Source organism: Camelus ferus, chromosome 20 (assembly GCF_009834535.1).
Source record: "Camelus ferus isolate YT-003-E chromosome 20, BCGSAC_Cfer_1.0, whole genome shotgun sequence".
In the NCBI taxonomy this organism is placed as follows: domain Eukaryota; kingdom Metazoa; phylum Chordata; class Mammalia; order Artiodactyla; family Camelidae; genus Camelus; species Camelus ferus.
Genome location: NC_045715.1, coordinates 23,098,166 through 23,111,426, shown reverse-complemented (window position 1 = coordinate 23,111,426; position 13,261 = coordinate 23,098,166). Strand labels below are relative to the sequence as shown.

The 13,261-nt window shown below is 37.2% G+C and overlaps 1 protein-coding gene across 2 annotated transcripts; it reads right to left on the bottom strand.

Moving 5' to 3' along the window:
- Nucleotides 1–485: 485 nt before the first annotated feature.
- Nucleotides 486–11,548, bottom strand: SNRPC (small nuclear ribonucleoprotein polypeptide C). Of its 2 annotated transcripts, XM_032462874.1 has the most exons (7): nt 11,447–11,548; nt 11,059–11,101; nt 7,201–7,309; nt 5,196–5,285; nt 3,632–3,736; nt 1,327–1,383; nt 486–891 (listed from the first exon to the last, which is right to left on the bottom strand). In XM_032462874.1, the coding sequence occupies exons 1-7, from the start codon at nt 11,452–11,454 to the stop codon at nt 767–769; spliced, it is 537 nt and encodes a 178-aa protein (XP_032318765.1). In that variant the 5' UTR covers nt 11,455–11,548; the 3' UTR covers nt 486–766. The 2 variants fall into 2 exon arrangements, with proteins under 2 accessions (XP_032318765.1, XP_006180545.1); XM_006180483.3 differs by lacking the exon at nt 1,327–1,383 and having other exon boundaries at nt 536–891; nt 11,447–11,547.
- Between the last annotated feature and the right edge of the window lie 1,713 nt (nt 11,549–13,261).

Here is a 13,261-nt window from a genome sequence, read left to right as displayed (position 1 = left end):
ATGAACAGTGTCAATGGCTTATTTTCTAGATACCTCCCTAAAAATGTCCTCCTTTTATAGCCTGGTGATATAAGAAATGACATTCTGAAGACACCTTCTGCACCATGGAAATCTGCATAATTTTTTGATGACTAGTAGATTTTCAGACTATGTGGAGTTCAAGAAAAAGAGGAGCTGAGTGAAAGGAGAAGCTGAGGTTAAGGCGATTTTTGCCATTCTTAGCTGATATGCGCTCACTGTGAAGCCTTTTTCTCTATTTCAGTATAAGACTTAAAATTTTACACTTACTATGCAAAATGTTATTCATGTGAAAATTATCCATGTGCTGTTTATTATTTTAATTAACAAAAGCTCTACAAGTTTTAGATTTACAAAAGTCTTTGCACAAATAAAGGCAAGGTACCAAAAAGGACCCACTCTACACCTAAGGCAAGACTGTCACACAGAGAGCATGCGGAAGAGAGAATGAGCTAGAGAAACACAGCTGGAACGCTTCACCTCCTTTATTATACAGAAGTGAGAAAAAAGGGAACGATTTTTAATTAAAAGAGTTGACAATTTTATTTTCACGTTTCACAATACAAATGAAAATTGTTTTTTTCCCCTCAACTACTCCCCTCCAAAACTATTCTCTCTCTGATAGGAAGGCGGGAGCAAGTCTTCCTTGTCACGCTGTTAAAAAAACATCCAGAGTCACAGCACCACAATCTCCTGGTGAAGTAGAACAAGTAATATAAAACTGATATAAAGAGGCTCCCCAATCTCCTTATCTGTCTGGTCGAGTCATCCCTGGTCGAGTGGGCACCATCATGGGACGGGCGGGAGGTCTCATCATTGGAGGCCCAGGCATCATTGGCATGTGGCCTCCCATAGGCGGCCTCATTCCAGGAGCTGCAGGCGAAACAAAGAGAAGGAAAAAACAGAGTCAGAAAATACTACTTATGAGAGCCTGATGGAACTTCAATTAAAAACAAAAAAGTAGCCCCCCCCCCTGCAAAATGCTGGAAAAAAGACATACTTGACAAAAGAAATGCAACAAATTCATCACATCTGTAAATTACTTAGACATTCTCAAACAAAAAAACAAAAAGGTCAACACAAGAACCATATGGGAATCATGATCTAATGATAGTAAGGGGGAAACTATTAATAGATTGCTTTCCAGAAATCACCAGGGACTAGTTTCCCTAAATTGACCTTTTTTCTCACTCAGGGAAATTCACAACTAAGTCACATTTTATTCAGTCAGTTCTTTAAATCAGTTCTATCCACCATATAACCAGGAGCTATTTCATGAATGTACACAGGCACAGAGGACAATCTTACCACTAAGCGTTTGTTCGGAGTTGTAGGAAAGGTGAGCAGGAGGCCCATGCTGAGAACCTGTTAGTAACCATACTTAGCTCAAGTCAAGAAAAATAATAGCAATAACGTGATTTATAACAATTAGCACACACACACACAAATCTGATTTTTCTAATGCATTTTAGAAACCATTAATGATTTTTTTTAAGTGTCCCAGCAATATACCAGCCAAATAAATGAGCTAGGGAAGGGAGGGCAAGCAGACAGGTGGAGGCTGGGGAGGAACAGAGGCAGCTTCATGGGACTGGTAATGTTCTACTTCCTCAGCTGGGTGGTGGGTTCATGGTACTCAGTTTATTATTATGTCTCATACAATTTTCATCTTATATCTTTTTAAATATCAAATTTTACCTAATGTATTTTTAACTAGATCATTTTGATTAAAGGCTTACAATAAATGGTTCAAGAGGAAACTATTTCAAACTGAATACAGCCTTATCACTAAAAGTAAAACACAAGTATATGCAAAGACACAAAATTCAACAGGTACAGAATAATTTAAACAGGAACAGTAACACTAAACTTCTAAATACTTTGTTAAAAATCCCTCCATAATATAATGTGCATTCAGCATTTCTTAGAAGAAACTGATCTAGACCAAAGATTAAAATGAAGCACCTGAAAACTTGATTTCTTTGCTCTCCATAGTGCATTAAATTTTAATTAGTTGTCAACATTGGCAACTAATATGTCTTATTACTAATATGTAAATCTAGATTCCTTTTTTCAACTTTTTATTATGGAAATATTCAAACTTACACAAGAATAGACTATAAGAATATAATGAACATCCATGTACCCATCATCCAGCTTCACAATTATCCACCCACAATCAACTTTGTTTCATCTCATCCCCATTCATTCATCCCTGCCCACCCACCAAGTACTCAATTGTTTTACTGCAAATCCCATAATTTTATTATTTTATCCTGGCTAAAAACAACAACAAGAAAATACTCAGAACTGGCAACACCAAGCCTGTATTCTCAAATGTCAACCACAGGCTGACACTGATACTAGAAGCCTTTTTTAGACAAGTCATGCATTCCCCAGTTCACATCCCTAACCCCTCTAGGAATTTGAATTTGTAACCCCAATTTAAGAAAGCAAGAAAAAAAAAAAAAAAAAAAAAAGAAAGAAAGCAAGAGACATCTCAATCATTCTGATTGTGTTTTGGGTTCACAAGCCAGAAAGGCAGGAACTTTCTACCTATTCTCTCTCATCCCTCTAAATGATACCCACAGCAAGCATACTGAATGCTTCCGGCTAGGAGGCTACTGTAATACCTTTGCACCTTGTCTTACCAGTTCAGCGTAGGCTTCTTACGTCAGTTGTATTTATTCTTATTACATAATTTAATTATTCTATAAACCAATAAACTATGAATGTAGGAAAATACTGATTCTATGAAGAAAAAGCTGATACTAAGAAAGACACAGGCAAATCATCCCCCAAAAGTACAAATTCGGTAGGCAAGACCATCATAAAAAACTGGAACTAGTGGGAAAGGGTCTACCTCAGTGGTAGAGTGCATGCTTAGCATGCATGAGGTCCCAGCACTACCAGTAAAGTAAATAAATAAATGAATAAACCTAATTACCTCCCCTCACCAAAAAAATATATTAAAAAAAAAAACTAAATTTTAAAAATTGGAACTAAATTGCCTCACCTCTCTAATCACTTTAAAGAAAATGAAACTAAAGTTGGTATGGCTTGTTGGTTTCTGTAAGAAATACATGGTGTTCCAATGAGCAGACTCATTCTCAAAGCAAAGGCCCATGTATGAGAAAAGTCTGCAAATTAATGTACATTTATGTTTAAATAAAATGTCTGAGGTACAAGGATTTTTTCCCTTCCTGGAATAAAAGACTACCACACCTAAGACCTTTTTCATATACACTAATTTGGCCTAGTTACCCTGCGAGATTAAATCAGCAACAGGTGGTAGCTCAGCTCAAATCAAACTGAGAAAAGCAGCAGTACAAGTATGCATCTACCCTTCCCTTTATTATAAATGGCCAAAAGTCAGGAGGAGCGTGGGGAACAAGAGAGAGGAAGGAAAACAAAAAAAGAGGCAGTCTTATCCTGCTTTTAGTAGCTCAAGGTCTTTGGATACCATCCAATTACACTGATAAACCAAATATTTCTCTTTATTATTATACATTCACCATTTGTAATTTGTTGCAATAACACATTTAGACAGCTAATTAGCTAATTAATTCTTCCATTTAAATGGAGAACTAAAAGACTAGAGATTCAAACTTACCAGGTCCCACTGGCATCATCCCAGGAGGCGGAGGGCCCATCATTGGCATCATGGGAGGGCCCCCCATATGGGGTGCTGGCATCATACCAGGGCGAGGAGGACCCGCTGAAATAAAGAATGGGGCCTCAGGTTAAGATATGCTTGCATATTAACATTTTTTTCTTCTTAATGATATTTCATGATCTGGCCCAAATTCTGTAACAATTCTGTAACTTCTCACAGTTTCTTTTATAACAGTAGATCCACAAAAACCAGTATATCACAAAACTTTAGTTACTTTATGACTAAGAAACAAGAACAAGCCTGCCTAGACAGAAGTATAAAATGAAGACAAGTTTTCCAGGTTAAAAAAATTTCAGAAGTTTAATTTTCAACAGGTGGGTATTATACCCTCTGCAGAGCTCTTGACAAAAAACTGATGAACTTAATCTACAAGTACCTAATTTCAAATCTTTTTTTTTCAATCAAAACTTAGGTTTAAGAGTCTTTTGAAATATGAAAATGTATATACAGAGATATCCCTAACAGTATTATTTAGAATAGCAACAATCTGGAACAACTTATATGTCCAACAACAAGAAAACACTGAGGCTAATTATGGTACATTCATACCACTGACGATTCTGTTAAAAATAATTGGGGGGAGGGTATAATTCAAGTGGCAGAGCACACGCGTAGCATGCACGAAGTCCTGGGTTCAATCCCCAGTACCTCCTCCAAATAGAAATAAATAAATAAATTTAATTACCTCCCCCTTATAAAAAACAAAAAAATAAAAAAGAAGTAAAAATAATGGTGTTAAGTGCCAGCCAGTCACGACAGAGTAGGAGAGTGAGATGACCTTAGAGCTGCTGTGAGCAGAGCCCTGACCAGGTCCCAGGATGACAGGATTCCGAGAAGGGTTTGGTGGGTAACTAGGGGTCCACCTGCATTAGTGTGCAACTATTATAAACTTCTCTGTGTTTACATCCATGATTATTTGCAGGACTGAGTTTAGGTCTCTGAGTTCAATTTCAATCTGAACTCTTCCAGGAGTGCCAAAAAACTTATGGCCTAGTTACTTAATCTCCTCCTATCTGTCACGCAGGAACAACAAACCTTCCCAGAGAGGACAGGCCTTGGATCCACTCCCTTTGAACTATTCAATTTTTGTCTTTCACAAGGTATATACATTGGTGTTAGGTAGGTTAGAAGATAGGGGGAAAGACTGAGGAATTTATCAACTACTTCAATCCTCCAGTGTTGTATTTATAGCAGTAAACAGTTTATGGACTCAGCAGTACCTCTTCATGTATCAGCTCATCTAACCACAGGTACATTCTGAGCTTTCCATTCAATCTGTCTCAGACGCACTTGGGATGCCACAAATATAATACCTTAGTAATAATGCAATCAGAAGATAACTCTAAAGATATTTCAGAAATTATAATGCTAAAGTTGTTCTTTATTACTGTCCATGTATTCATTTAATGAGTATTTGAAAGCCAACTGTGAGATAATCTAACAAAATCAAAGGATAATCTGTCCAGTTACACCCCTTAAGATAAAAACTTTATAAACTCACGGAGACTGGGGGGAGGTGGGATCATTGCCCCTGCAGGAGGAGGAGCAGAGAATGGAGTAGGAGGTATCTTTCCTTGTTGAAATGCAGCAGCTTTGGAGAGAGTGAGAAAAAAACAACACACAGTGAATAAGAATTCAACAACCCACTTATTTTTACTAAAATAACTACTTTCTTTTAACTCTTTAACAGTCCCCTTATTTCAGTCTAAAGTGCACTCATCTAAGATTACTACATCATGGCCTCTACAATTTTTAAATCAACTTTAGGTATTTACCAGCTAAAACTGCAATTAATTGGTTTATTGATTTGGCTTTTTTAACCTGTTTTTATTTAGTCAGCATTTCTATAGCTGAATTAACTGAGAGACTGGAGTGAAAACCTCCCACCTATAAATGTCTTACCAAAGAGAAGCAGTCATCAAGGACAGGAGAGTATAACTCAGTGGTAGAGCACATGCTCAGCATGCACAAGGTCCTGGGTTCAATCCCCAGTACTTCCATTAAAATAAGTAAATACATAAACATGATTATCTCCCCCACAAAGCAAAACAACAACGATGATGACGATGAAAAGCAGTCATTTTTAATCTGTAGATGCGGTTTATACTCAATTCAAGCCACTCATAGTTTTGTTTGAAAAATGTGATACCTGCCTAGAGGCCAGGCTTTGTAAAACTTCAGTCCTTCCTATATATATGCTTTCCTGCATGAAAACAGTATGCTACTTCAGTTTATTACTTTGTGAAATTAACACATCAAGCTAAGAGATGTGAAAGAAACAAAGATTTCAATGTAAGAGCCTGCCCTGAAGGAGATTATGATCTTAAAAAATGTCCAATACAATCACCTTTTAATTTTTCTTTCAGACAATATGAGGCACAAATGAAAACAAAAGAAACTGAAGATCATTTATATTTGGTTTGAAAAAGGAGTCATAAATAAATACTAAAATACACACTCATAAAGTCAATTCCTAAATTTGTTAGTCCTTCCCAGTTCAGTGCAGTCTGCAGCCCAGATATTCCTCCATTCTACTCCACCCCCACCAGTGCAAAGGAGATCAAGTTACTTAGGTAGATCACTAATGATTCATATGGACCAGATCCAAAAAGTGACCTATAGTACAGATGCAGGAACAACTACCGACATGCCTCTAAACAGAGCCTATGCTCTCTCAGGGATCATATCCCCCAGTAAAGGTTTTCCAAGCCATTGAATCAACAGCAGACTAAACATCAACATAATCGTGACCATCATAAGGTATGTCCCTGAGGGTTTGCCTCCTCTCCTCTTAAAATTCTTCCATCAAAAATGTTTACTCATCCTAAATTATTTTGCTGAGTATAAAAAAATAACAAACATAATGCTAACCTTTAATGCAAGAAGTTTCTAACATCTTTTCAAATAGAGGGGAAAGTACATTATAAAAATTTTCCAGGTGAAATGGGACAATGTCTAAGATTTGCACTAGTCTAAACAACAAAAATGTTCCTAATTAAACAAAAAAAGGATCATATGTACAATAGGGGTCCAAAATACAGCCAGACTGTTTCACCACTTCAGTTACTTACTTTTTGACCACCTCTTTTCCAGGACGACAAAGAATAAAGCTCTTAAACTCTCTGAGGAGAACTACAAACTCACCCCCTACCTTTTCCTACTGTAAAAGGAAAACAGTTCTAAAAACTATAGATCACTACAAAGGAGGTTTTATATAAATTTGTTACGAAATGTGGCCTACATCAATAAAGAAATACCGGGCAGCTCATTCTTCTCTGCCACACTTCCCAGTCTACCCAATACCTGATTGCTGTAACCTCAATAATTAATATTAATGTGTTCCTATATCCCTGGGAAACCAAAGACCTTCACTCCTTTCATTCAATATATCAGAATGCTCCTATTTATCATTCAGAATGAGTTGCTTCTGTGGAAAACAAAAGAGAGACAGGGACAAAAAAGAATGGGACCATTCTACCACATGAGAACAAAAGACTGAAACGTACTTGTTTTGTCAATCAGGCTCTGAGCCTGCTCTTCCATCCATTTCTGATAGTAGTCTTTCACATTCTCTTTGTGTTTCCTACCACTGCAATGTGTCTTTCTCACAGATGGCTGTAAAACAAAAAGGTCATATCAGACAAAGAAACAAATATCCAAAACCAGAAAATTTTTAAAGCCTTACCTTTATATAGGTAGACTGGCTACCTTTAGCAGCTCCAGCTGGGTGCTAAAGCATCACTTAAAAACTTATCTAGCAATGTACTGTGGTAATTTATCTACTATATTAATTATCTAAACTGGAGTCAGCAAACTATGGCCCATGGGTGAGCTATCTGAATTTTTGGAAAAAGTACTGGAACATAGCTGCATTAATTTGTTTAGGTATAGCCTTGTCTTCTCTCTGCAACAGCACAGTTGAGTAATTAAACAAAGACCATATGGTCCACAAACCTAAAATAATTACAATCTGACATATGAAGAAAAAGTTTGCAATCCAAACAAGTTTATACTGTATAGCACAGGGAACCATATTCAGTATCTTGTAGTAACTTATGATGAAAAAGAATACTGAAAATGAATGTATGTTCCTATATGACTGAAGTATTGTGCTGTACATCAGAAATTGACACAGCATTGTAAATTGACTATACTTCAATAAAAATGTATTTTAAAAAATAAAATAAAATATACCACTAGGAAAAAAAAAAAGTTTGCAATTCACTCATCTAGGACACAATGTCACTTTTATGCTCTTTCCGAGGTTATTCTACAGCAAAATAATATTGCTCACATATATTTAAATAACAATTTATGGGAATATATTTTTTTAAAGGACCATAGGTCTAGAATACAGACTCTATGTGAATCACACAGCCCTTTGTCTCTAGCCCCCTAATCCGTTTGTTTTTTAACAGCTTTATTGAGGTAAATGACATAAGATAGATTCCATACACTTAACCTTTTATATTTTTAAGTTAACATTTATTTATTTAGCTCTTACTACATGCCAGACACCATGCTATGTACTTTACAAGCAGTGTCTCAGTCCACATAAAAACCACATCTGCATGGCACAGGGGAATAATCAGAAAGAATGAATCACTGATATGTGCAATATGGACAAATCTCAAAAACATGCTGAACAAAAGATATCAGACACACACACACAGAGTATGTAAGATTCCATTCATATGAAGTTTAAAACCAGTAATAATGATCTTTAGTAATAAAAACCAAATCACTTGGGGTCAGGGGTGCAGGGGATTGACTGCAAAGAAACACAGGAGAACTTTCTGCAGTGACGAAAATGTTCCATTATCTTAATGCATGTAAGTCAAGTTGTAATCATCTGACAAATAGTCAAACTGTACACTTAAAATGTATGCATTAAAATGAAAATAAATTATAATTCAATAAACTGATTAAAAAACCACAAGGATACTATCTTCTATTTATGCTTAAAGACTTATCTCAAAACACATAGACAGCAGCAAACCAAGGCCTAGAATCCAGATCTCATTCAGATGCTCCTCATGGCTGCCTACCTGCTTCCTACCTCTCTTCATATGACTGCTTCAGCGGGAGCAGGTGTGACCAATGTCATGTTAGTAGAAACTGTCTTTTCATGGTCTACATTTCAAAATACTGTTCCCTGTCTCCCAAACCACTGCTTATACTAATACAATAATGATGCCCGAAGCCTAACAACAAAATTATGCCTAAAAACCAGCAGAAGGCTCAAAAGTTAGAGTACTGAACATTTTATACATTTCAAAGTCCACCACAGGAAATGTTCAATCGCTAGGAAACTTCGTATTTTCACAAGATACCATGTTAGAACAACAGTCTTACGAGGGTTCCCAATGTTTCTCATAAAGAGATATTTATCATAAAGTTACTTTTCAATTCTCTGAATTCTGGCATTAGAAAGATAAGTGAGTATATGACAATATAGCACTGGAAAAGGATAGAAAGGCATAGCCCCCCCCACACACTAACAATTTCAGAAAATTATGGCTAGGAGTTTGAACTAGGAGTTAAGGATACAAAACCAAATCAAACAAAAAGACCAGGAGTCTACAGGCAACCTACTACCAATACCAACTTACTGGAGAAGTCTCCTCCAGGACCATCTATAATAACACTTACAACTATTATTTTTTCAAGAGGAACAACTCTACTTACATGTTCTAAAAATCTATTAATGCTGAACTACATCTTACCATGTGCTAGAGAGAATTCCAAAGGAAGTGACAACAGAGAAATCATTGGCTAGGGTCTTGCAGGTACTATTCAGGATGACATGATGATCAAGAGTTCTGATTTAACCAGGTCTCTACAGAGGCAGCAAGCTAGAGAGCCGCAGTTCTCAAGGTGTGGCTCACAGGCACCTCTCAAAGTATAAGATAGACCAGTGAATTTTAACATAATAGAGCATCTGATATGGTTTCAGACTCCACACTGCAACTAACCATGTGTTGAGTTTTGGTGCAGTAATACAAAGCATTAAAGAATATCCACAATTGTCTAAAAATGCTATTAAAGTACTCTCATATTCATGTGAGGCTGGATTCTTCACACACTTCAACCAAAACATAGTGCAAAAGATTTAATGAAGATGAGAATTCAGCCAGCTTCTATTAAGACAGACATTATAGAGGTTTCCAAAAATGTTAAAACACCATTCTTCATACTAAATTTTTTGTTTTGGAAAAATAGCAATTTTTCACTTTTAAAATGTTATAAGTCAGTAACTTTTAAAAGCGTAAAGGGACTCTGAAACAAGAATTTTGAGAGCTGCTAACATAGAAAACTCTGGAGTTACACTGTCTAGGCTTATCTTCCAGCTCTATTCAACTTTCTGGTTTTATAATATCCAGTCAGTTATTTACCAACACTGCCTCAGTCTCCCCCTCTGTAAAATGGGAGATAATACTAACATCACAGGATTATCATGAGCATTTAACAAAATGATACATGTAAAACATTTGGAACACTGCCTGGCACACAATAAATATTCAGTCTTAATTGCTGTTATTATTTGTTAAGCCGTTTTTAATCAAATCAAAGTACTCAGTTCCAAATTTAGGCATGTCTTTCCAATTTAATCCAACATTGAGAATCTTGGACACAATCAAATACTTGAATTTTAGGACATTTTCCTAGAATTTTCACTTGTCATATAAATTTTTCCTACCTTCAAGTTTGCTAAAGCTTTGTTATTTGGGGTCACCACTGAAAACACTGACTGCTGGAAGACTAATAACTTCAAATTATGAAGACAGTTACAGGAAGGGTGGAAAAACAAACACCCTGAGGTATTTTCTCCAAGCAGTAGCCCTTAAATCTTAGCAAAATGAAAAGCACAAATTTCAAAATAAAAAAAAAACTAATTACATATAAGGTTTTTTAGGTTCCCTTTCTTTAAATTTATTTTTAAATTGAAGTATAGTTGATTTACAACACTGTTAGTTTCAGGTATATAACACAGTGATTCAACATTTTTGTAGCTTATACTCCGTTTAAAGTTACTATAAAATAATAGATATAATCCCCCTGTCCTGTATAATATATCTCTGTTGCTTACCTATTTTACACATAGTAGTTTATACCTCTTAATCCTATACCTCTATTTTGCTCCTCCCCACTGGTAACCACTAGTTTGTTCTCTATATCAGTTGAGTCTGTTTCTGTTTTATTATATACATTCGTTTTATTTTTTTAACTTCCACAAATAAGTGGTAACAGAGTATTTGTCTTTCTCTGACTTATTTCACTAAGCCTAATACTAGGCCCCTCCACATTGTTGCAAATGGCAGACGTATACAGTTTTTTTCAAACTGAACAGAAACACTACTTACAGAGTCATGGGTGAGGTATGTATCGCAGTAGTCACAATAAAACCTGGAAAGAGGAGGGAGGTAGACAAAATGAGAAGATGACAACCAGTTAACAGATGCCCATCCAACAAGGAGCTGTTCATTGAAGGTAAAAAAATTAAGTAAAAGACGTATTCACGATTCGAAGACGTCAAAGCGTCCTGAGATAAATCAAGCTTTTTGGCTGCCTTACGCGGAGTCGACCTCCACACTCGGAAAGGGGTATTTACAGCTTCCGATCTCCCTCCATCCCCGAGACCCTCACACTCCCCTAGAGGCTCCAGGAGCCAGAACCCGCCCTGAGCTGCCCCGCAGGGCAACAATTAGAGATCGAGACCGCGAACACCCTCAGATTCAAGGCCCCACTCACTTCGGCATGTTGCTCTGTAAGCCGTTGGTCCCTCCGTTCGGCGCAGCCCGGAATTGACGCACAAAGTAAGCGCCGGCGGGGGGGGGGGGAACACATTAGTCAAACATGACGTCAGAAACCCCACCCAGTCATCCAATCCGCCCGCGGAGTCGCGCTTGGGAAGCGTTATCCTCATTGGCGGCCGAGCGAGGGGTGGGGCTTGTCCTGCACCTCCCTTCACCTAGAGGAAGGCGGGAAAGGGAGGGTGGTACTAAGGATCCCTGCAAGGTTCAATCTACGTCCATGTCCTTAGATTCTTGATGATCCCGGAAGTGTGGTATTCATCCTTTCTTTCGACAGTTATCTAACGATTGGCTGCTATGTTCCAGGCACTGCTGTAAATGCTGCGAAGACAGCAGTGAACAAAACAAACGTTTTTGCCCTGATGGAGTTGACTTTAGAGTTGGAGAAGACAAATAATAAAGACTATGTAGTGGGTTAGATGGAACCAAACGCCATGCGGGAGAAGGGGATAAAGCATGGAAGAGGGGAGCTCAACATTAAATAAGACAGAAAACTTGCTGAGAAAGTGACAACTGAGAAATAATAGGTTTCTTAAAGCAAGAAAGCCAGGCGCAAGCTGTTTCACACAGTGTCTCTTTTTTGAGTCTCATTAACCCCGGGAGATGGTACAGTCCTCAGTTTCAAATCCCGTCGCTTCTTCCTAGCTGTGCTGCTCTCACAAGATATTTAATCTTTATGAGCCTATTTCCTAATCTGAAAAATATGGATTGTAATTCTTACTTGTGGCATTTGAGGAAGAATTAAATTTGAAAATGCATGTAAAATGTTAAGTACAGTGTCTGTACATACTAAGTCTTCCACAAATGGCAATTATCTTTACATAGGAGGAAACATAAAAAATAAGTTGTCCCCGGGTATAACCTGTTCTAGCTGTTCTAGCAACAAGGCTAAATTTCCAGCCTGGTGTACCAGACTCCAAAATGGCCTGACTCCTCTTTCAGAAAAGGGAAATAAGTGTTGAAAACTGGGAGGAGGAGCTTTTGCTTTTTTAGCTCCATATTCTCCAGTGGTGGAGTTGCAACTAAAATAATAATAATTAACTTTATTTGAATGTTTACTATGTCCTAGGTGATTTAAATGCATTTATTTATTTAATCTATACAACCTGTTACATTTCAGATGAGGAAACTGAGCTTTAACAAGGTTAAGTGTACCACAAAAATGCTTCCTGCTCTTAAAAATTAACTGCACAATGAAGGCTTTCATCATCTTAATACAATGGTAAATCTTACCATTATTAACAGTGGAACAATAAGCTAGTATGTGTCTCCTGCTGGGATGCTAACATTAAGTAGACACCATCAACTGTGATGTATTCTTACCAAAAATGTTTAACTTGGATCTAAACAGGTATATAGGAGAGGCAAGAGGATCAAGCTAAAGGAAAGCAAAAGTCAGTGAACAGATTCAGAAGGTGAGACATTCTGTAGAGTAACTAGCCACTTTCCTGCACCAAGACAAAAAGTGTCATTCTAAATCAAAAATTTTTAAGAGACATAACAACCAGATGTAGTGTATGGTCCAGGATTAGATCCTAGTTTGGACAAATCAGTTATAAGGAACACTTTTGGGAAACTATCTGGGCCTTAGTTGCAGTGCTAGAAACCGGCCTTTGAGCAGTCAGCCTAAGTTGATTCTTCTCAAGGGGAAACATTTGTGAATTATGTTTTGATTTTTTCCTAATTTCCCTCTGTGCTGATCCTGGGCCTGTTTTGCCCTTAAACCCATTTCTCACTTTCCCCCTGCTTTTCT